The sequence below is a fragment of the Glycine max genome, chromosome 11 (genome assembly GCF_000004515.6).
Source record: "Glycine max cultivar Williams 82 chromosome 11, Glycine_max_v4.0, whole genome shotgun sequence".
Lineage (NCBI taxonomy): Eukaryota > Viridiplantae > Streptophyta > Magnoliopsida > Fabales > Fabaceae > Glycine > Glycine max.
In genome coordinates, this window is record NC_038247.2 from 14,378,904 (window position 1) to 14,403,192 (window position 24,289).

Consider the following 24,289-nt stretch of genomic DNA (forward strand, 5'->3'; position numbering starts at 1 on the left):
AAAAAAAAAGATAAAATATAAAATTATTAATGAATAAACGCAAAAATTCAATATTATAGTCATAGTTATTTGACCCAGCTCAAATTGACCAGATTGACCCATTGTCTTGGGAACCCGTCCGTCTGAACACCACATGTTGGATTGGTTACACTGGTTACACATGCAACATGGTGTGAACATGGTGTGACCCGATCCGTTTCAGTGTGATCTAACCTCAAATCGATTACCCAATTAACTTAGTGAGTCATGCATTTTTTAGTTTTTTTGTCTAACAGTTGAACATCATGGTCATATTAAAAAATTTAATTTATTCCTTACATTTTATTATTTATATATTTGCTTATTTTTTTTATCAAGCATAATTGCATCTTTAAATTTGAGATGATAAAATTATTGTCATTTTTTATTTTCTCTTGATTAATTTGTGTGTATTATTTTTTGAGGGAAAATTTTGTGTGTATTAAATTGTCTTTCATTGTACAACAATGATATATATTATAAATTCGTTGCATTTGAACAAATTCATAATTATGCTTCTAAATATGTTGATAAAATTCAAATTTTAAGCCAGTATCCCAACCAAGTGACTCAATACTCAGATCGACTTGATAACCAGTCCGAATTTGATGACATTGGTTCAAGTGAAGGAAAAAAAAATATTTAATCTTATATTTTAATTATGTCTATGGATAAGATAAGTCATATATAAGTGAACTGCGCAAAGACAGATACATCAATAGAAGCAGTTATAGTGAATGTTACCCGGTTGATGTCAAAATAACCATATCTCAACCCATTGAATGTTAACAACTTAGAGCCACAGAATGTAAAAAAATCAGTTGTCCTGGACTCGCTTAAGGCTGTCTAAAGTACTTTGGTACTACAACCATCAAAGAAGAGACCAAGAGTTCTGGTGGCACATCTTAACACGGATATAGAAATGTGGTCCACTGGTACATGATGCTGAAAACTAACAAATGTCAGACGGTTACGTTGTTAGTTACTTCTAAAATCCCGTGCTTCTGTAATTACAGCAAAATGTGATTTGTTCTTTTCACCCCTTCAACAAGTGTTTCAATTAACTTATTTTGTTTTGAAAAAATAAAAAACAAAGCTATGGTTAAATTTTGTCCAAGAGCTTTAATATTTAATCCTTCTCATGCATGCATCTTCTAATGTTAACGATGTGAATAACAAAAGAATGCTGCTACTTTTGATAGTATACTTTGTAAGACTGACAACAATAATAATCTTATCTTGCTAGGTGAGATTGACTACATTAATCTTACATCGTCAATATTCGTCAAAGTTAAAAATCAAAATTTTTCAGAAGACTATGGATTATACAATCAGCGAAATTTTGCAAACTAGTATGATAAATACATCCTAGAATTTCTTTCATCAACATCAGGAAAACCCGCTACAGTTTCTTCATTATCTCCGTCGCCAGTCAAATTTATCAAAACTTTCTCCATCCTATAGCAAGACATTGGGATTTTAGAGGCAATTCGTAGTTTCGAGTTTAGAGGTAAACATGCAAAAACACTGCATTTGTTTTTAATTTTGGTTGTTTAATTTAATGTTTTTAACTCTGATCGGACTGAAGCATAAGGATTGGTGCTAAGCTATGCTTCTTCCGTGGTAGGTATAGATGCTCGCAGCATGTTATCCGAGCAATATCATCCTCTCCTTATGCAGTTGAATTAAATAGAAGATTGTATTACATGGTGTTGAATGTTATTGGTTTTCATAAACACAAACAACAAATATCCTACGTTTTAATGCACAACACCAATATAACGGTGTGCAACTCCAATGTTGATCTATATAAATAACAGCCGCTAAGAAACGTTAATTTCCATAAACAGGGTAGTAAAAAGATGGTAAGATGACAAAGCATAAATTATGTCAATTTAAGCATTTTCACCTGCAGTAGAAACCCAAAATGGAGATAAACCTTTGGGTCAAAACTCAATTGTAGTAGCGTGAACCAGTGTCATAGACACGGCCACCAGGATATGGGCCTCTAGGTTCAAATCCTTGATCTCTACCACCCCCAAGAAATCGAGCTCTCTCTCGGTAAGGATCAAAGTGATCGGCAGAATAGCCTCGTTGCACTTCTCCACCTGCACCTGAATCATTCACATTGTTGTAACCATGAGGATCTCGGGGTGCATGAGGGTCTCGGGGTGCATGAGGGTCTCGGGGTGCCATGCCACCACCGGGGTAAGGATCCCTTATGATTTGCTGGTACTGCTGTTGCCTAGCATGTGATTCCCTTTGAAGAAATTCAGCTCTGCGGCTGCTATGCTGAGCTCGGAGTGCTGCTAGTTTTTCTTCATACTGAGCATTGATTGCATTTATTTTCTGAAAAGATATACGTACAACTTGGTTAAAGCTCAATTGAGACATATAGTTTTAGAGAATATATATATATATATAAAATCTACAGATTTTAACATGAATAAGATTATCTTCGTCACACCCAGTGTGCTGCAAATATCCAGCTTCAAAACATAGCGGTGTAGATTTTTTAAAATACAAAGATGCAGGTGACAAAACTAGACCCAGTGCTCACGGTTAGCTGACAGAAGAACCTAACACCAGAATAACAAACCACTCTTGCAAAAGTGATTTTTTTTACATCCATATAATATTTATGAAGTATTCTAAAAATGGGTCAGAACCACACAACAAAGATCAGACAACACTGGGTAAGTTCATAGTTTGAAGATGCAAAAAAGTACACATAACTGCAGTATTTGTAGTCTTGCATCATCACATCAAGTTTATCAACGAAGATGCAAAAAAGCAGTATATAACTGCAGTATTTGCAACTTTATAATGACTTCAAGTTTATCAAATGTGATGGAAAAAGCCAAAGTATATGTTAGATTCTTAGAATGTGAATTTAAGCCTAACTCAACCCCAAAAACTAGTTCAAGGGGTGAGAGTTGTCCCTCACATAGATCTTTAGCCGATGTGGGACTTGGATTTTTCCCAATACATCCCCTCACGTCCAATACTTCTTGGGCTTGGTGCGTGGATAACAATGGTGAGTGGTCCTTTGGATTAATCTTGAATATGCTCTGATACCATCTTAGATTCTTAGAATGTGAGTTTAGGTCTAACTCAACCCCAAAAGTTAGCTCAAGGGGTGAGAGTTGCCCCTCACTAATATACTACTACTTGACTTTATCTTTAGCCGATGTGGGACTTGGATTTTTCCCAATAGTATACAACAAATGGAAAAAGGCAAAGTATATAACAAACTAGCCATTACAAACAATTTTTTTCTATCCAGAAGTTATTCTGAAAAGGCATTTAGCAACCCATTGATAAGCTTGCATTGCTGGGATGCAGTTCAATCCATGCAAACAGATTATTCTAGAAGAGAAACTATATCTCTTTAATATGTTTCTTACTGTAACATCTATAAAAAGTTTTACAGCTTCAAAAGTATGTTTAACATCTTCAAAAACAAACAAACTGTTGAACAAATCCCATAAGGTCTTAAACCAAAGTGAAACCCAATTCTTATTCTTACTCTTACAGAGGAAGACTACAGGATTGAGCATAAATGCAATTCTTCTTTTTGACACCTTTTTGTTTAGATCATCACATTTCAGCTATAAAAAGGGAAACTGACTTAAACTGAGTGGACTTTGTTGACTATACAGTAGCATAAAACATGTATAACAAGCCCTCTAACAAAACAAAATTGTCCAAAACTCAACAAGGTAAACACACATGCAAGTCATAACTAAGAAATGGGAGTAGGGCAAGTTTTTAAAATTGAATATTAGGAATAAGTTTCACACCACCCTGGGAAAGCTGGAACACTTGAAAAAAAATCTATTTGATTTTATTATTATTATTATGATAATTAGTTTATAAAATCTAAATACCCATGAAGCTGTCTTTCCAGGTGGCTCATTATTTGTCCCGTTTTCAGTGTGCTGATGCCCAATAAGTAATTTAAACCTAGTGAGGTCTGCAAAACTGGATCCAGTCCATCAAGGGTGTTGCATGATTATGGGTTCATCTATTAAGAAAAAAAAAGGAAAAAAAGACAAAAAAGTTGCAAAATGCGTAGAAGATTTAGCGTATTTCAAGAACACAGTAACAAATTAATAGTTTTTTTATGTTGAACACAAACCTCTCTGTGTCTGGCATATTCTGCATCTTCAGCATCATTCTGTTCTTTGGTGAGTTTAATGATGTCATCATGAAAATTCTGCTCAAGACCTTCAAAAGATTGTGATAAATGTTCTCCTTCATATCTAACATCCATATCTTCTTCATGAGCCTGAGATCTGGAATCACTATTGTTCCGGCTCTGCCCTTGAAAATAGGGCTTTGAAGCATCAACCCCTTGACCTACACTAGAACAAGATATGGCTCACCTAAGTTTAGGAGTTTGAAAACTATTTCCATGATATAAATGGCAAACCTGTAACCAGGCATTCTAGAGAGGGAAGCTAATGTTTTAACAATTCAAAAATAAGATAGGTTCTGAAAATGTGTCATGTTAGCTGAACTAGAATACTATTACAATAAACTTAAGATCAGACATCAATAATTAAATTCATCTCCTATACATGAAGAACTTCTTTAAACCGTGTTCATTGAAAAAGAAGCAAATTTTACAGAAGAATGTCAGGAATGTGAATAAAACATGCATTTAGCAACAAACTGGAAATGACAACATTTAGAAGGATTATGCTGCCCAATTTAGTTACATGATATCATCGTTAATCTGTTCACAAAGGACGGTCAAAAGTATTGGGTTATTACCTCACTTAATTACAAAGCAAGAATGAGCAACATTATCTTAATCATGTGTCATCAATGAAGATATACAAAATTAAAAGGTACATTTTTCTTTTAGTGGGAAAAAACACACTACTAGCATCATGATCTTAAAACAACATGCCTCACCTCAGTCACTTGACACAAGCAAAATCAAGAAGTAAATGGTTAAATGTTCTTCCCTATACTTATGACACATCAACATAAACCTACATTTCAAAAAGAGACAGAAACCAATGGATTAAGTTTCTTATCCCTGTCTATACTTTTCAAAAGAGAACAGGTTCAACCTTTACCTTTTGTCCAATCATTTTCAAAATTAAGGCTTTATTTTACCTTATCATTCCCATTGTTTTATACATTAACAAAACATGAGGTCATAGGCTTGAAGTTATACACTTATACGTATAATTGAGTAACTAAAAACAGCATATTGTTGGCTTAAATATATTTTTGGTCCTTGAAAACATTGACATTTTTTATAAATAAACACTTTTTATTTAAATTTATTCATTTTTAGTCCTTTAAAAAGTTACAAAAATCAAGTGCTCTAAGTCCCTCATAAGAGACTAAAACCACATTGCTTTTGTTAAATGTAGGTACTAAAAACAAATAAACTTTTATAGGAATTAAAACCAAAATATGCCATACTTTTAGGGATCAAAAATATATTTAAACCACAATAATTTCATATAACTATAACTATACCATATATTATCTCTTTATTTTCTTATCTTCTTGTACTTCCTCTCCAAACTTCATCACTTTAACTTTTCTGAATTTTTTTATAAACTTCTGTACACAAGTGCAGAGTGAGTTCATATGTCATGATGGCATTTATCAGGTGGTTTAATTCTAGCAACAACATAAAAAGTGGCCATCATACATACACGCTATGCTCCTTTAAGTCTGCATCATAGGTCCTACCCTTGTTTTAGTGAAAACCAACCATTAAAGAAAACATTTTTGTCAATTTCATGAAAAAAAAATATTGAATATATATTAACCTTGGCAAAAATGAAAATATACAATACGCTAACTACTCACTACTTTTAATCATGAAAACTTGTAAAAACAATATCTAATTACAACTTCACAGCATTTATTTCCATCTCGTGACATATTTCAAAAACAATGATTGTTTTAGGAAATCCAGATGCAGTGTAAACCTAGGTTAATAGAAGGATAAGTAAAGTAAGCAGAAAAAGGCAACGAATAACACTTGCCTTCATTAAACATTCGAGATGCCATTGAATTGGACATCTTCGATTCATCCATCTCCCATCTCCACTGACCCTCCGGCTTGGAATTTCCATACGGATTCTCTCTTTCTGGAGTAAAGGCCTCTAGCCGTCCTTCAAAATTACCCGACTTGGCCTCCCCCCTTTGACCAGCCATATGATGCATCTGGCCACCACCAACACAAGTGTTGGCAGATGGATCCCCATAGTGCCCCTGCCTTCTCATTTTCACAAACAACTCCTATGTAAACACAACCTCTGAGACATCAAAGCCACAAAAACCCAAACCAATCACTTAACCACACAACCCAAACTACAATTGTATGTCACCATGCATGTACCCATATCTTAGTTTCATATGAAATACTCCACTAACAAATTGAAACAGATATAACAATATAATTCACAGTTTCATACAAAATTTGGGAACTGAGGCCCAAATAAATCCCATCATAATTCATTCTTTGATTGAAATAGAACCTAGGGTTAGAGAAATCAAACTAAGATTAAGTATATCAAAGATAGCAAACTTTTGCAAATGTACAGAAAGTGCAATTTAATGGGGAAAATAAAAAACAAAAAAGACAAAAAAAAAAAAACTTTAATGGAGCTCTATAACGTACCGAATCACCAGGCACTTTTGATTATCGAGCTAGCGAAACGAATCGAGAGAGGAATTGGAATGTCGTGTTCTTCAATTATCGATTGGAAGAAAAAAAAATCAATTGCAGGTGACGAGGGTGGAAGAAGTGAGAGTAAAGTGAAAATCCGAAAACCCTAATCGCGGTGGAGGAAGAAGAATATTCTACATGAGGCATTGCATCACGGCTTGCAAAATACACAAAAATAAAATAAAATAATATATATTTTTTAGCAAGAATATATAAAAATTAAAATGTAAAGAACCACACGTTTGAATTTTTATTTCTTAAAAATGTTAAATTAATTTAGTTAATAAAATATTATTTTAATATTAATTTACTTAACTGATTCGCGAGTTATATTTTTTAGATAAGATATAAATTTGACATTTTATAATATTTTTTATTATATATTGATGTGTGTTAATTTTAATTTTACTTTATTTTTTTTAATATATACTATTTCATATTTTTTTATAGTTATTTAAGTACGTATTTTTTAATGATTTTTCATTTAAATTTAATTTAGTAAATAACTATAATAGATTTTAAATGTCAAAAATAATCAGCATTACATTATATTAGTTTAAGTGAAAATAAGTTTCATCTCTAAAGTTTTGGTTTCTATTTTATATAAATATTTAATTTTATATTAATATAATGCAAAGAATTTCTTATGTTTCTTTTAGATAGTGAAATATTTTGCATTCTATTAATATAAAATAATTAAATTATATTAATGAAAAAACACAACTTAAACTTGATTTTCACTATTTTTTTGCTTTCTTATTTTTTGAGACGGATAGAAAATTATTTAATTATTTTCTACATTGACCCTTTCATCACGTCAGAGAACTTATCGTTGAGACTTATTGAGGTTTGGGGGTTGGGGTTTTTCTAAACCCATTCAAAAAAAAAATGATCTAGTAGTTGTTGAGAAAGAAAAAATGGAGAAAGAAGATATCACAGGCTCGAATTTTCATATTTCTAATAAAATTAATAAATTAATATTATTGATAAAAAAAATAGAATTATAATATTTAATATCCGGTAACCAATTGCTGGGAAATTTAATAATAGTCATGATATGTATACATCTTGTAATTGAGCTGGGTATTCTTGGTACTCTTTATAAATATGAAAAAGTTTTTGCTGATAAAACAACCCACCTTCTACCCATCAAACCAATCATATCTCTCGTAATAAAAAATTCGAAACAATTTTTTTTTCATAATTTTTCAGGCCATTAAATATGAAGTTTTTACGATCATGGATGAAGTTTTCAAGCACTTTGACCACCATATTAGAAAATTCCATTTTTTGGTGAATTAAAAGATTATAAAATTCAAGCATATAATTCTTATCTATCTATATCATATAAATAAGGCCCTGACGATGCTTACCTGATCGTGATAGGACTAACGTGTCACGATGAGAAGCGACCTCATTCCCGCCCTAAAAGGTCATTGTCAATGTGCATTTATTGTTTTATGTCTTTTACGTTTTCTTTGCTTCATTTTCCTTCTGTTTGGAGTATCCCTATTGAGTTGTGCACCAATTCCATTTTGCTCCCATGACGACAAAAACAAATGCACTTTCATTTTCATCTTGGTCGTGAACGACACTGGAGCTAGAGGCCGACAATTACGTATCCCCTCCTCTACTAACAAGTTTTTTTTTTATACCATGATGTTGTTGATTTCATCTTTTTTTGGTTGTGATGGAGCATTGTTTCTGTTTTTTCGTCGTTTCCAGCTTATAGGCTACATGTATTTGTTGTGTTGCCTTGATTGGGTACCTTTATTTTTGGTTGTATGAGTTTTCTAAACATAAATGGTTGAATTTCTTTTGGTGTGCTCCGTTCCTTTCATTATTACTTTATGGTGTTTGTCTTTTCGTTTACCAACATTTTGTTCATTTAGTCATTTGTTTCTTTTAATGGTTCCTTAATAGGCTAGAGGTTGATCATTACGTAAAGGTTTCTTTTTTATACCATGATGTTGTTGATTTCGTCTTTCTTTTGTTGTAATGGAGCGTTGTTTATGTTTTGTCGTCGTTTCCAGTTTATTTTTTCACAATAGGTTACATGTATTTGTTGTGTTGCCTGGGTTTGTGTAGTTGAAGGTGTTTATTAGGTTTTTGGTGCCTTGCCTTCGTTTAGTTTTGAATCCATTTTCACTTCCATTGGCCATGTTTGGACACATGTTATCTATTACTAGTTTTTGTTGTCATGCCTTTCTTTTATATACCCTAACTGCAATTGCTATTTTTTTTGTCCGAGAACAACAAAGAAGCTGAGAAGGACAACCACAAAGTAGTCGCCTCATACGTATCCCCCAACCGTTAGTGCAGGTTCATTTCTGTACCCTACTTGGTGATTTCGTATTTTCTTTGTTGTCAACATTTGGTATTATTGTTCTCATGTCATCTTGAGCTCAGTTGGTATCATTGGCTAATTGGTTTCCATATTTCATGAGTTTGTGAAACATAAATGGTCGTATATATTTTACTGTGGTTGGTTCCATAGTTTAGTTATCAATGTTTATTCTATTTGTCTGCTCCACCGATATGGTGTTTTGTTTGTTTTTGGTGTTCAATATTGTCTGCTTCAATGTTTCATTGTCCATATTGTATTGTTGTGTTGCATAAATTTTTTTAATGCTTCATGAACCAGAATATTGTCATTTATTTCAAGTTATGTCTCGGAAGGAAAACATGTTATCTAAATTGCAAACAAAGAAAGGTACTTGGAAAATAGTTGTGCGAATCACTGATATGTGGCATGTGAACAAGCACAATGGTAGACTAGCCATTAACATGGTGTTGATGGACCATACGGTAATTGTCATGTTGTTCGGTTTCATTGGTTTACCTAATTTAGTTTTTTTTACAATTTTCATTTGTAATTGTTCCAGGGTGCAAAGATTGGCGCAACTCTATGGCAAGAATTGTTCCCTGAATTTGAGCCCAAGTTGTGATGTGGTGGTGCATATTTGATTCAAAACATCAAGGTTGTTGACAATAATTCTGAATACAAAGTGAGTACAATTAAATTTTTGGTTTATTTCGTCAAAAATACGTCTGTGAAGGAGGTTAACAGATCTGAGATTCCTGATAACATCCATGTCATAAATGAATTTGCTAATATTATTTCCAGCATTGCGTCGCGTGATACGTTAGTTGGTATGTCGTTTATCCTTTTTGTAAACAAAATAGTATGTATATTCAACATAACTAAAAATTGTGTTTCATTATATTTTTTAAATAGATGTTGTCAATGTTGTTGCTGAAGTTATTGAACGTAAGACAGTTAATCCTGTGTACAAAGTTACTGTGAAGTTGAGAGATAACAAGTATTTTTCCTTCCATTAAGTTGTAAGGGTATTAATATTTAAACCATTACAAGTGCTATCATTTTATGTTTTGTTCTGTTGTAGTGATGCTGAGATCATCATGACTGTGTAGGAGGAATATGCTCTTCAGCTTGATGATGCTATCGAGAAAAACCATTTTGTTCAGAAGTCATTGATCATTATGTTAACTTTTGCTAAGATCAAAGATCCGAAAGGCCGGTGTTATGTCAATTTCTATTTGTTACATATTTGCTTCATTTGAATTTATCAATGTATTTATACATGTAACTCTTATTTTTTTGCAGAGAAGTATCTGCTCAGTGTCCAAAATATTAAGCATGGGTCCAAGTTGTATGTCAACACTGACATTGCAAAAATCCAACAATTTTGTGATAAGTACGATGCAAGAATTTAATTTACTTCATTTTTTTATAAATACTGTTTATGCAACTCAAATTTCACGTTGTTTCATAATGCAGTTTACGTGTGTCATTTTATGTTGGCGGAGTAACAGATGAAGGATGTGTATCTTAGTCCCAGTATACCCAACTTTCACAACAAAACTCAGGGGAAAAGTTTTTGCATAATGCTCAGATGTTGAGGTTAGGTGAAATAAGCAGACTGAGACAGGTAATGTTACTGTTATTTGGATATGATTAATGATCATTACAATTTAATCACCATGTTCATATGATTTTACTCATTTAGGACTGTTATTGTTTGATCGTTGCTATGGTGGATGAAGTGATGATTGATACACCATGGAATTATGATAGTTGTCCCTACTGTACTACAACGTTTGATCCTCCTAAAAAATCAACAGTTTGTTTACTGGAAAGATAGTCAACCAATTGGCATAGTACTATCTAAGAGTACAATCAAAGAATCAATGTTTACAACTTGAATGGATTCTAATAAAATATGTCATCATGGACGGGATCTTACTTATGTTGAATATGTGTCCAAATTCGTTTATGATGCACGCAAAAGATGCTAGAAACCAAGAAAACAAGGAAATACAATTGGCAGGCTCATATGGGTATCTCCTTCCAATGGAGAGTTGTTCTACATGAGGATGATGCTTTCCTCCGCTAAAGGGTCACAATCTTACAAAGATATTAGAACAGTAGAAAATGTTGTCTACCAAACATTCAGAGAAACATGTTTTGCAAAAGGTTTTCTAGGAAGTGATCAAGAATTTGTTTGTGTTTTACGAGAAGCAAACACTTGGGGAACTCCACACTTTCTTAGGAAGTTATTTGTAAAGCTTCTATTTATGAATACCATGGATAGACCAGAATATGTGTGGGAATAAACTTGATAATGGATGGCAGATGATATTGTATTTAATCATAGAAGACAAGGTAATTTCATCAATCCTAAATAAATACATATCAATCATAGCAAACAACCCACTTGCTAACAATGTCTTTGTTATACTATTCATGGCATTCATCTCACAGACAAAGAAACAATGCATCTTTGTTTGACTGAAATTGAAACCTCCTACAAGCCAACAGAAAAAGCCTACGAGATTTCCCTTCAATGTCATACCCAATAGGATATGCTGCCAACCCGCACAGAAATAAGCTCATCTACAATGAGCTGGCTTATGACAAGGACATTTTGGCTGTTGAATTTAACAGATGCTATCACTCACTAACAGGCATTTACATCATATTTTAGTTTTTCTTAAAACAATATTCATTCCTAACAATCCATACTACTAATACATTATGCATACATTACTAAATCCATATGAGCATGCTTCTATTTTTGATAAGATTATGCATGTGGTTGCAACTCAATCAAACGGAGTTTATTTTCTCGATGGATATGGTGGCACAAGCAAGACCTTGGTCTGGAAAACTTTATCATCTGCTATACGCTCTAATGGCGGCATTGTTTTGATAGTGGCTTCAAGTAGGATTGCCTCAATCCTACTGCCTGGGGGTAGAACAACACATTCTAAGTTTGCTATACCAATGCCTGCAACACAAAATTCTACATGCAATATTCATCAGGGGAGTGACTTAGCTGAATTGTTGCAGATGACAAAACTCATAATTTGGGATGAAGCTCCAATGTGTCACAGGTACAGTATTGAGGCACTTGACAAAGGCTTAAAAGACATCATGCACAACGATAAACCTTTTGGAGGTAAGGTCATTGTTTTTTGTGGTGATTTCCGTCAAATACTACTTGTTGTGCCAAGAGGTAATCGCTCTGACATTGTCCACGCAACTCTAAATGCATCATACATTTGGGACCATTGTCAAATTCTTAAGCTGACAAAAAACATGCGATTGCAATTGAATTTTGCTGCCCATACCAACTGTGATGACCTCAAACTATTTTTTGATTGGCTCCTAGACATAGGCGATAATAAACTTGGAGAACCTAACGATGGTTATGGCGAAATCACCATCCTAGATGAGTTTCTTATCAAGAACTTTCAAGATCCTATCCAGGAAATTGTTGAAGCAACATATCCAGACTTATTACATAACTATAGCAATGGAGATTTCTTGCAAAAAAGAGTTGTTCTAGCCTCTACGAAAGAAGTTGTTGACAAAATAAATGACTTCAACCATACACCATGTGAGGTAACCTCAAAACAAGAAACGAACTCAGCCTCTATAAATGTCCTATCTTTGATTCTTGGTGAGGAGAAAGAATATTGTAGTGTTGATAGTGTTGATAAATCTAATGAACTACTCAGTCATGCTTTCAGAGTACTAACACCTGAATTTCTAAACTCATTGAAAACATTAGGAATACCTAATCACAAGCTCAAAATCAAGGTTGGTACTCCCATCATACTACTACGAAATTTGGACCAGGCTAATAGGTTATGCAACGGAACTAGACTTATTATTACAAGGCTTGGTTCAAATGTGGTTGAAGCAGAGATTATTACTAGACCCAATATAGGTCATAGGACATACATACCAAGAATGAATTTGTCTTCTTTTGATTCTCCATGGCCATTCAAGCTAATTAGAAGACAGTTTTCATTCATGGTTTCATTTGCAATGATCATTAACAAATCTCACGGACAGTCATTGACACATGTTGTATTGTATTTGCCAAACCCAATTTTTTCTCATGGCCAGCTATATGTTGCACTCTCACGAGTTCAAAGCAAAAAAAGACTCCATATTCTTATTCATGATAATCAAGGCACTCCCAAAAATACTATCATTAATGTAGTATACAAAAAAGTATTCACAAACTTATAAACATAGTATGCTTCTCAAATTCTTATTTCTACATATGCATTATCATTAATCAAATTCATTTTCTATCAAAACATTATTTGTTTCTATTTTTAATCATATAACTACAATATACTATATTTTTTACTTTACCGTTACTTATACCGCCGTCAACATCAATACTCTATTGCAATTTCATTATCATCAATTCTCAAATAAATTTGATATAATACTTTTATTTCTTTACTATTGCAGCAGAACATCAACAACACAAATGATGAAAATTTAATATTACATCACACCCACTAATGCATATTCATATCAATTTACCCCTTTTCAAGTTAGTATTTTTTGTATATAATAACAAACTCCTACTTGGGATTTTTAAATATTCACTGATCTTATCTACATAGACAATCAATTCATTTATTTTTGTTCATTGTACAACTTCTCATTCACTACAACAATATGATACTAATCATAATCTCACCAACAGTATCCAAACCATTCTACAATACGATCAGGTTAGTTTGAAATACATACTTAAATTAATGTTTTCTTTTTTCTACCAATACTTCAACATTATTATCATGTCAATAAACAAAATTATCAAAGTGTATACATATAGTCATAATTTGCATTTATCAATACACAAATAGGAGTAAGAATCCGTGCATTGGCACGGGCGCCTCTCTAGTGTTAACAAATAAAAGGTCCTGTTATACACAATTATTCAAACTAGAAGTAAAAATTAACCCGTTTCTCACAGGCCTTAACTAAAAATTCAATCTATGGAAAAGTGAAGATACATGAAGATTTTATTTTTCTCATATGCCTCTATCACCCATTCACCCCTGATTTGCTGAAGTTTATTTACCTTCTTCTCCCACCACGTTTCTGTTTCTTTGGTTCGCTGACATCCATACACTGTTATATACCACTTTTTTTATCACATGAATTGCCACAAAGCAACCACAACAGAATCTCAACAGTTATATACCACTTTTTATAAAAAAAAAAAAAAAATAGATTCCAACTTCAATCTTCTAGTCGAATGGATATGGATGTGTGGGGTGTTGGAGAGGTGCGGGAGGCAGGTGGCAAACAATGCAAAATCTTAAAATGAATAAAACTCTAAATAACCATGTAAACAAAAGATATATCAATAATTAAAATAACTGTAGAACTCTTTTTTGCATTCGGTGCAATCATATAATAATTTCATGCCGCAATCTGCATCATAGCAGCCGCGACCGCAATTCAGAACTATGGATTGCACTATGCAAATACAGAAAGAGAAATTCAGTCATGGACCTTATACAACATCGTGAGTCTAATGACTCTGACATTAGAGAATATTGGCCTTATACGATACGACTCTTGAATTGAAAGGTGATATACAGTGCAAAATACAATAAAACACTTCACAACAAAGCAAAAAAGTTCCCCAGATCAGGCATGCAAAGGACACTTTACATATCAGACACAAAAGATCCAAAAACAATTTTAAAATTAAACTTAACGCAAGTTAACACCTCCTCCCGATCATCCTTCAATGTCATCTTCAGAGAGTAGGGTCCCTGCAAAAATGAACACAGACAAGGAAATGAAGCCAGTAATGTAACGGTTCAATAAAACAGAAAAGTTTTGCCCAGCAGAAATTTGTTATCTAAGACAAGGATGATTAAACCAAGAAAATAGAGTTCAAGAAAATTTTACATCGTCATTCTGGGCCCCGAGTCCAATCAAGACTTCAGTATAGTATGTGACAAGAGGTTAGCAGCACACTCTTTCTAACACATACTCTATTATTACTTAAATTTTTTGAAAAGTACCAATTCAGGGGGAGACTCATCAAATGAGATGTGGGACCTACCAAAGTTTACAATTGTTAATAAATTTCAGCCAATAGTAGAAAGTGTGTTCCAAAGAGTGTGTTAGAGAGTATATTGCTAGTATTTCTCTATGCAACAATAAGTAGTGTTGATTGCTACCTTATCCATGTGTATTACCTTGAGTGCTGAGATCAAGCATCAAACAAAACATGAATTTGGGGGAAGGGATACTTGCAATTCACAACACAGAGATGGCACTGACAGTGCCATTTTTCTTAATCGAAAACATGCATTCAGCAGTGATTTTTTCTAAAGCTTTAGATAGAGTGACACACCATGTGGAATGCATATTTGTCTATTTCATCCCAAAGTCCCTTAAGCAAGATAGGTATAGTGGTATGAAACAGATAACTAAGCTATGCTATCTATGGATATCAGGTAATAGAAATGATTTTCTCCTTGCTGATTTTATTCATCTTTCATATATTTATAACAAGTGGGTCTGAGCACGTGCTGAAATTGGGTCAGCTATCCCAACAAACTTTCAAATAATAACAGAATTTGGTTAACAAGGCAAATAACAAACATGCACTTTTCTATTAATATCCTAATATCATATCAGCAAGTATTCCTCAGGCTATCAGCAGGTATCCTTCACGCAGGGTCACGGTATCGTGCAGGTATCTTGTGGGTTCTCTTGGGCCTGCTCTGGATCGTAATGCTATCATATAGTTATGTTGAAACCACAATAGTCAGCATTTAGCAAAAGTACACATTCCAACACCCGCTCTAACTTTACCATTTACATCACCTACCTCCTTCTAGCTTACTTTTGCAGGAAACTCCCTCCCTTATATTCTATCACATCCATACATTAATGCACAAATGTGCCCATCCATCCTTGTACCTTCAGTATTTACCTTCTGCCTAACAAGGCCCTATAGAAAGTTTTGGTTTAGCTCTCAAGTGTCTGGATGTGTGGATATTGTGCGCAGAAGACTACGGTTTGACTCCTTAAAATAAAATAAAAAATAGAAAGTTTTGGTTTATGCATGTATAAGACAAACAATTGAGGCAAATCTAACTCTAAGGCAAACTAGGACACAACTACAGGCTATCATATAAAATAAATAAATAAATTCAGTTCAAGTAGCATATATTGCAGGATTGTTCTTGCTTATTAGAGTTTAAATGCCTCTTGATCAGTGTTGTTAAATGGCGGCCATGGCGGTGCCATGGCGGATTTTCATGGCGGTTTTTCGAAAAAACGCCACCGAATAGCGGTGGCATGGCGGGTTTGGGATGGCGGCCGCCATAGCCATGGCGGTCGTGGCGGTTATGGCGGGGTGGCGGAAAATGGCGTTTTTTTTTTGCTTTTTGTCCGCGGTAGGAGTTGGGCTGACCCGACCCAACCCTACCCAGTTATTCATTCAGCTAAAAGACCCTCCAGCACAGCTCTGTGATTCAGAACAACCTTCCATCTAAGAGAGAACCCAACCGCGAGCCTCCCCTGCACCAGCCGCGTCCCTCCCGCACCCCACACGCACACCCAGCCGCGACACCCGCAGCCGCATGCACACGCAGCCGCGACGACCTCCAGCAGCGACGCACCGGCACAAACGGCGGCGACGAGCTCCGGCAGCGACGCACCTGTCACGAACGGCGGCCTGCAGCGAGAAGTTCTCGCGGAGAAGACGAAGCTGTCGCGAAGAAGAAGAAGACGCAGGTTTTATTAGTTTTATTTTTTCTGTTTGACACCCCATGTTTTCTGTCTGCAGCTTTTTTTTCCTTTTGCTATTTGACACCCCTTTTTACTTTTAACAGTCCCATTTTTTTTTTCGTATTTAACACCACAATTTTTTTTTTCTGTTCAGTCCTCTTTTAAATGGCTGAGTTTATTTGAACTCTGTAATGAGTTTATTTAGTGTTGGTACTTGATTATTGTATGAACTCATGAAACTTTTTTAGTTTATTTGAATGCAATCCTTTGTTTTTTTCAATTTCAATGAGTTTATATATATGTTTTTTTTTTTTTGGTCCGCCATGGCATCCGCCATTTTCCGCTACGCCATCCGCCATATTTTTATGGCGGATTTTTTACTTTCCGCCATGAACCGCCATCCGCCATTAACAACATTGCTCTTGATAAGAATCACACTTCTAGACTAGCTTCAAAAATTTTCATAAATTTAAAAAAGATCTAGAACTTTAAAAGGAAGTTTAGATGGAAGCATGAATATCCAAAAACTTAATAAGGTCAGTCATTCAAGTGCAATATTTGTAAAGGTATCCAAATCAAAATCATGTGTTCAAGAATTGAACATTGATTAAAGATTTGAGGGGGAAAATAGTAAAACTTAACTTTAAAGTAAAAAACAAGGTAAAACTGAATCAACAACCACCACCAAGCCTACTCTACCAAAAAGTCAAAAGCCAAATTTTCAGTAAAAACCTTTAGAGCAAAAGTATTTTCTAATGGTTTTTTCTGAAGTTTTATTCAGCATTCCTTTACCACTTTTAATTGAATTATCTTCCACTTGATCAACATTTCTTGCTAAAGCTTATATTGTTCTTCTCATATGTCCAAATCACCTTATGTGAGTCACCATAATCTTCTCAATAGGGGCTACTTCAACTTTCTCCCAAATACACTTGTTTCTAATCTTATCTTTTCTTGTATGTCTAATCATCTCATCTCTGCTGCAGATGACATTTCACTGCCTAATATTATCTACCATTAAGCATTGGTCATTTAATAGTTGTATGGTAGAGTTTTCCCTTGTGTTTCACTGGCATTTGGTATCATGAGTCATGCTTTAAACATTTTCTTCATCTTATCCATCTAGCTTGAACTCTGTATGACATCCAAATCACTTTGATAAGAGATCCAAGATACCGAAACTATGCGACTTGTAGTATAATATGATTGGTGATCCTCAATTAAGGAAAACTGAAAAAGTGAATAATTAATGCAAACTGCTTAAAAAGATGAAAGGAGAAGAGAGAAACCACAATCTTTTCAAGCTATCAACCTTCATAGCTGAACACTTAAAACATATTTTGCTCCATTAAAGAGTCAGTGATGTATGTGGAAGAGGGAGCACCTAAATATCATGTTCTAAAGAAAAACTGGGTGTATCTTGCCACTTGATTTGGCATCTAACATCACATAAACCCAAAATCATAGTAAAGTAAAAAGTGAACAACCGCAAAGAATTTAGTAAGCACAAGAAAACAAGTAACAATATGAAGGATATGGCTCAACTATGAACTATTTAAATAAAAAATTGACCAACTGAATGTCAAACATAACCACAATATCATGCCTTGAAGAGGGAATGTGAAAAATATGTTATTATTCAAAAGGATTCAGAGAGCCAGTTTAACAGAAAATAGATGTAGTACGAACTACGAAATATACAGCCAGAAAACCCACTCAAGAATGGCACACAAACTAACCACCGTCAAATTAATTTTTGAGTCATCCCCCAAAAAGAAAATTACTTTTTTAGTCAACAGAGACTACTGATTTAGACAAACAGAATGACCAATTGATTCAAATCCAATCTATTGCATTGGTGTAGTTAACTCTATCTCTATGACCATCATTAATAAAAATAGCATTCCAACATATCACTTTTTTGCATGTTCACTGGTGGTTAAATGACTTGTGACTTTACACTTAGGTGATGCATGATGTCACAGAGAGAGAGAGAGAGAGAGAACAAGAAAACTTTTTTAAGTATATTTGTATTATGGAAAATCAGTTATTTGAAAGCAAGGTCAGTTTCAATCTCCTACAACAAACCTACTTTTCAAAAGGTAAAATTCATTTGTGTCAAAGAATTACATGTGAGGATCTCCCAGAAGTAGGGGTGGAAACAAGCCAGGCTTGGCTAGGCTTGGTCTTGGCCTGAATTAAAAATATAAAGTTTGGCTTAGCTTATTTACCTGTTATAGGCTTTTTTTTAGGCTTGGCCTATGAGCCTATTAAAAAGCCTATTTTAGAATAAATATTATATACGAAGGGAATCTAATGACAATACAGTGAAACTTTGAGAATTCGTAGAGTACTTTTTAAAATTTAATATAAAGAAAAACACATACTTCCCTTTTAATTTGTGCATGGAAAAAAAAACGAGTTAAAATTAATTAGAGCACTCTAATATGAGATTAAAATTCACTAATCAACACAATCCAAGTAAGAATTATAATCAGAGTACTTTAAGTATTCAACAAAATATTGTAAACAAAATAAGCATGCTAAGTAAAATACCATAAGTTCCATTCGATAATCTAGTCTTATGTCAAATACTAAAATAAATAAGAAATAAGAACTAAGGCAGGTTAAATACAAAGAAGTAGAAAATTTTTAATTCCCAAGCCATCTCCCAAACATGAAGCAACGAACCAGCATTGAAAGAGAGAGGAGGGTTATGTGTTTTCCTTATTTTGCTCTTTTATAAACTACAATCGTTTCAAATCCCTTATTTGGTTTTCTATCTTTTACGTAGACTAGGCTGTTTAGATTTTGTCTTATTTCATTTTTTTAAAGATTGATTTATGTCTTTTAAGTTTTAATATATATATATATATATATATATATATATATATATATTAAACAGGCTAGCCTGACAGGTCAAACAGACTTTTTTTAAAGCTTGGGCCTGGCCTTTTTATTTAAATAGGCTTTTCAAAGAGCCTGAGACCTTTATAATAAACAAGTCAGGTCAGGCCTTAAATAGGTCAGGCCAAAGGCCCCTCATAGGTGGCCTGGCCCATTTCCATCCCTACCTAGACGGTACACCTCAAGACATTTGACACTCTAAAGGAATTAATTTAATCACTCTTGATTAAAGCAAACTTTACATTGTAGTAATTTTTCAAGTTACAAGCCCAAAAAAGGAAGATGGTGCAATACACACCGAGTGCATATTTGCAAATGCCCAATAATGAGAAAATTAGCACCAAAATCAAAGTTATATAGATTAATTTCACAATGCCAGAAACATTTAAGTGTCAAGGCTCAAGGGACCCTTAAAAGATGTCAAAGGAAGCTGTATATCATGATAGGGTAATATTTTTAGAATATGTTCATTCTTCAACTTTGCTAGGAGAGTTTGTTTGATAAAATGAAACTAACCGGTGGAGTAATTGCAGGCAATGTTTGGGTGTGAGAAATCAGAAAATTGCCATTAGCAACAGGACAGGTTACTTCTTCACAAAGATCAATTCTTTCAGTATGGACTGGCACCCCAACGTATGAAACTCCAATTACCACCTCTCCACCATAAATAGCTTTACCTGCATGAAGGATTGACAGAAAATCCACTTATAATTTGTTAAAATAGACAAGTGGCGCATGATAAGGAACAAATGAAGTGAGTAATAATATAAAATGATAGTTTATATAAGTCCCCCGAATCATTTGCAAACAACAGGCGTTTAGATGAATGATTATTAATATTATGTTTACACATACTTAAAATTAAAAACAATATTGAAATGTATGTAATGTAACTATTGGTGGTCAAATGTCCTGTAATCACCACTTCAGAGTAGTACCATGCAAATAAAATAAAATTTGATGGAAATTTGAAAAGCAGCAAAACCAGATAAATAAGGAGAGAGAGAGAGAGAGAGAGAGAGATTACCAGAAGTTGCTGAGATCTTAAAGGTAGCCGCCTGGCCACTCACCACAGGGTTTGGTGATATTTCAACTCCAGACACCTTCACAGCATAGTCTGCCTTCTTATCTACAAAAAATTTTTGGCATAAAAAATAAAAAGACAGAAAGATAACCATAACCTAAAACAAATATGAACAAACAATAAACATATATATAACAGCTGCCAGCACTACATGACATCACACAGTGACACTCTCACTCTATCACTCTTTCAAAAACACTCTCACTCTAACACCCTCTTTCAGAAACACTCTTTGGGAGTCTCACATCTTATATCATTTCATATTTCGTAGTTTTAAATAAATTTTAATCAATCAGTATGTTAAAAAAAATGTGTTCCTACCGTTCCACTTTATCTAAAATAACAGATTCCAATGTCAAACAGAAATCGAATCTGAACCCAAATAAAAAATATATTTTTTTTTCACATAAATCCATGAAAGTTGCAGAACCAAGCACTTGCGAGGGTGGAAAAAGGACTAGAAAACTCACTGTGCAGAAAAACAATTATTATCAACAAACAGAACTAGTTAAACATCAAAACATAGAGAAGTAATTCTAAATTTCAAATCTTATCTTGCACTGATCGAGATTAACTCCTAATCAAAATTATGATAATAATAAAAAGTCAAAAACAGAGAGAGAGAGAGAGAGAGAGAGAGAGAGAGAGAGAGAGAGAGAGAGAGAGAGAGTTGAAGTACCGCAGTAAGTCACTTTAATTTTAGCTTGAGCGTGAAAGGGTGCAAGGAACAGAATGGATAAGGAAACAAGAAGGTAGAATCTGGGAAGAAACTGAAATTCCATCGGTTGCTTCAAAAGGGTCTTGGAAGGGAAGAAGAGAGTTTGGAAAGAGAAGAGACACACAACACAACATTTTGCTTAGGTGTTACATTATAATAAATAGACCCACTGTACCCCAAAAGAATAATAAACAGAGACAAACTAACACTCCTACCCACATAGAATATATGTATGTATTTATTTCTAAGAATTTTTATACAAGATATTTTTAATATTTCAGGCATTTTTTTAGTTTAATTTTCATAAACTATTCATAAAAAAAGGCATTACCATTCTATAAAAATTGTATTAGATATAAATTTTTAAATAATCATAATAAAAATCAATAAATTTGCTATACATAATAACCACTTATTGATGTAAGAAATTACATTTTGATTTAATTTTTACCATAAATTTTTTATAAAATTACAAATAATTATTTTTATGACATTAATGTGTTCTCCTTTTTTTTTTGTGAAACAGGAATGTTTTCTAAATATACACTTAAAGTTTCTTTAACATCATTCTAATGATTGATATTTGTAAAGTCCCAACAAGAACCAGTATAAGAAATATTAATGATATAAAAATATTTTTTAAAATAAGGATATTTACTTTTTATTTTCAGTTCATAAATTTTCATTAACGTTTATAAAATATTATTTTACTTTTATTTCATTTTTTGAATATTTTTATTTATTCTTCATAAAATATTAAATATAAAATAAAAAAAGCAGAATTTAATTTCTAAATTTAAATTAAATTCAATAAATAAATCAAGCACTGCGTGTAGTGCATGGCATCTTCTATCTATTATACAAGGAAGGCCCTGACTAACGAATCTCTGTCCTTTTGCCACCTGTCCCACTACCGGACTTTGTCATGTTGACACCTGTCCAATTAGAAACCTTCTTTTATGCTTGTTTGCTCATTGTTGTGTGTTGTCACCTGTCCAATAATAAACTCTCTTCTATACTTCTTTGCTCTTCGGTCCGTGTGTTGCCACCTGTCCAATAAAAAACTCTCTTTTATGTTTCACTATAAATCGGGTGATAAACAAAATGTGATAAACAAAATACTCTTCACTATATGTGTCTTTCCTTCATAAATCGAGTTTATAATAGTGAAATCAATTTTCGTAACTTCGTTATTATCAAAACAAAAAGATCATATCATACTTTTAATGGAAAAAAAAAATTTCATACAAAAGTGAAATGAATAAAATTACTAATATTAAATAAATCAGTGTAACTAATATAAAAGATGTGTTTTCAATTTACGTTTTTCAGCAAATTGTAAACAATAAAATGCATTATCTGGAAATCATAATGATTAAATTACAACTTTAAATTGTCAAAACAAAGTAACATAAAAATTTCTCCATCAATCAAAATGGGGTCATCATCACTCTATTTTTATACGCAACTTCTTTTCAGATATTACACTATCAATTTTACCAAATGGACAATATAATATTTAAATCTGATTGATAAGAAAATCTTGACGGAGGCAAAAGAGATGGAGGGGAGAGAAGAAAGTTATGGAATTAAGGGGAATTAAATGATGTAGTGAAATCTGACAATTAGAAAGCGATACGTGTGGCTTGGTGGTACTTGAAAAAAACATAAGCATGTGAGGAGGTGTAAGTACTGAGCAAAATAAAAAAATAATAAATAAAATTACACGTGGATTGAAGTGAGCAAAGAAAGATTGGAGAATTTATTTTTTTTATTGGACAAAATTAATTGGCAAGTACCTATTAATGGAAAGGTTTTTTCCAAATATTACACTATCAATTTTACCATATTATTCAAATCAGCTTTAATTTTCTATTTATTTTTGTCGTAATCATTGTCAATTTATTAACATTAACATTTAATTATTAAAGGTTCCATTTTTATCTATTTTTTCCCATTTCTTTTTGTCTAATTTTGATTTGTTTTTGTTGTCTGTGTTTTTTTTGTTTCTTTATTTTTTACAGTGCAAAAAGCTTAAATGTTTTTAGTTTGCCTCTATTGCATGCACATCTGGTAGAATAACACACTACAGGTGCAGTTTTTATCTGGAAACTCCACGAGTGCAGGTTTGATTTTTTGGTTCATGATTAAAAATTTTCATATTCATCAAAAAGTTTTGGCTTTTGTCTTTTTTTGGGTTTTATGATTTTTCTCGCTTCAATCCACGTGTTATGCCCGTGTTTGCTTTTATTTCTTTTCCTCTTCCCATTATTTTGCCCCTCCCTCCACGTGTCCTGCTCGGGTTTTTCCATCTCTTCTTTTCCCATTGTCATTCCATCCTCATTCTCACTCCGTTCACCCTTTCCCATTCTCATTCTCTTCTGATCCCTTTCTCTCACTCCTCATTTTTTCTAAAGAGAGAAAAGGTTGTGACAGACACAAAGAAAGAAGAGAAAGATCAGAAAAAAAAAAAAAAGTGGTAACATAATTTCATGAGAGAGATAAAGAGGAGACAAGAGAAAACGTAGTTGCAACACCTGGCACTGAGGAAGGATTTTTTTGGGAAATAAATGAATTATTAATTAATTACAAAAAGGAAATGTTGTTGGAACTTCTACACCTTGCCTTGCATTTTCGGTTTATATCTGTATCATTGGTTAATTTTTAAAAAATGGTTTTTTACAGCCCAGAATCTTGGGCCTGACTTCTACGCTTTTTAAACATCTAAGGTTACGATTTTTAAAACCAAATCTATGATTT

General features: G+C 33.3%; 2 protein-coding genes across 4 annotated transcripts; both read right to left on the reverse strand.

Moving 5' to 3' along the window:
• Positions 1-1,668: 1,668 nt before the first annotated feature.
• On the reverse strand, positions 1,669-6,891 carry LOC100802231 (uncharacterized). 3 transcript variants are annotated; one of them, XM_006590985.4, is made up of 4 exons: positions 6,677-6,891; positions 6,039-6,271; positions 4,160-4,380; positions 1,669-2,367 (listed from the first exon to the last, which is right to left on the reverse strand). In XM_006590985.4, exons 2-4 carry the CDS (start codon positions 6,217-6,219, stop codon positions 1,972-1,974), a joined length of 798 nt encoding a protein of 265 aa, XP_006591048.1. In that variant the 5' UTR covers positions 6,220-6,271; positions 6,677-6,891; the 3' UTR covers positions 1,669-1,971. The 3 variants fall into 3 exon arrangements, with proteins under 3 accessions (XP_006591048.1, XP_006591047.1, XP_006591045.1); XM_006590984.4 differs by having other exon boundaries at positions 6,039-6,294; XM_006590982.4 differs by having other exon boundaries at positions 6,039-6,311.
• Positions 6,892-14,412: 7,521 nt separating this feature from the next.
• LOC100500637 (MD-2-related lipid recognition domain-containing protein) lies at positions 14,413-21,661 on the reverse strand. The gene is made up of 4 exons (NM_001250243.3): positions 21,491-21,661; positions 20,755-20,856; positions 20,244-20,404; positions 14,413-14,845 (listed from the first exon to the last, which is right to left on the reverse strand). Exons 1-4 carry the CDS (start codon positions 21,591-21,593, stop codon positions 14,738-14,740), a joined length of 474 nt encoding a protein of 157 aa, NP_001237172.2. The 5' UTR covers positions 21,594-21,661; the 3' UTR covers positions 14,413-14,737.
• Between the last annotated feature and the right edge of the window lie 2,628 nt (positions 21,662-24,289).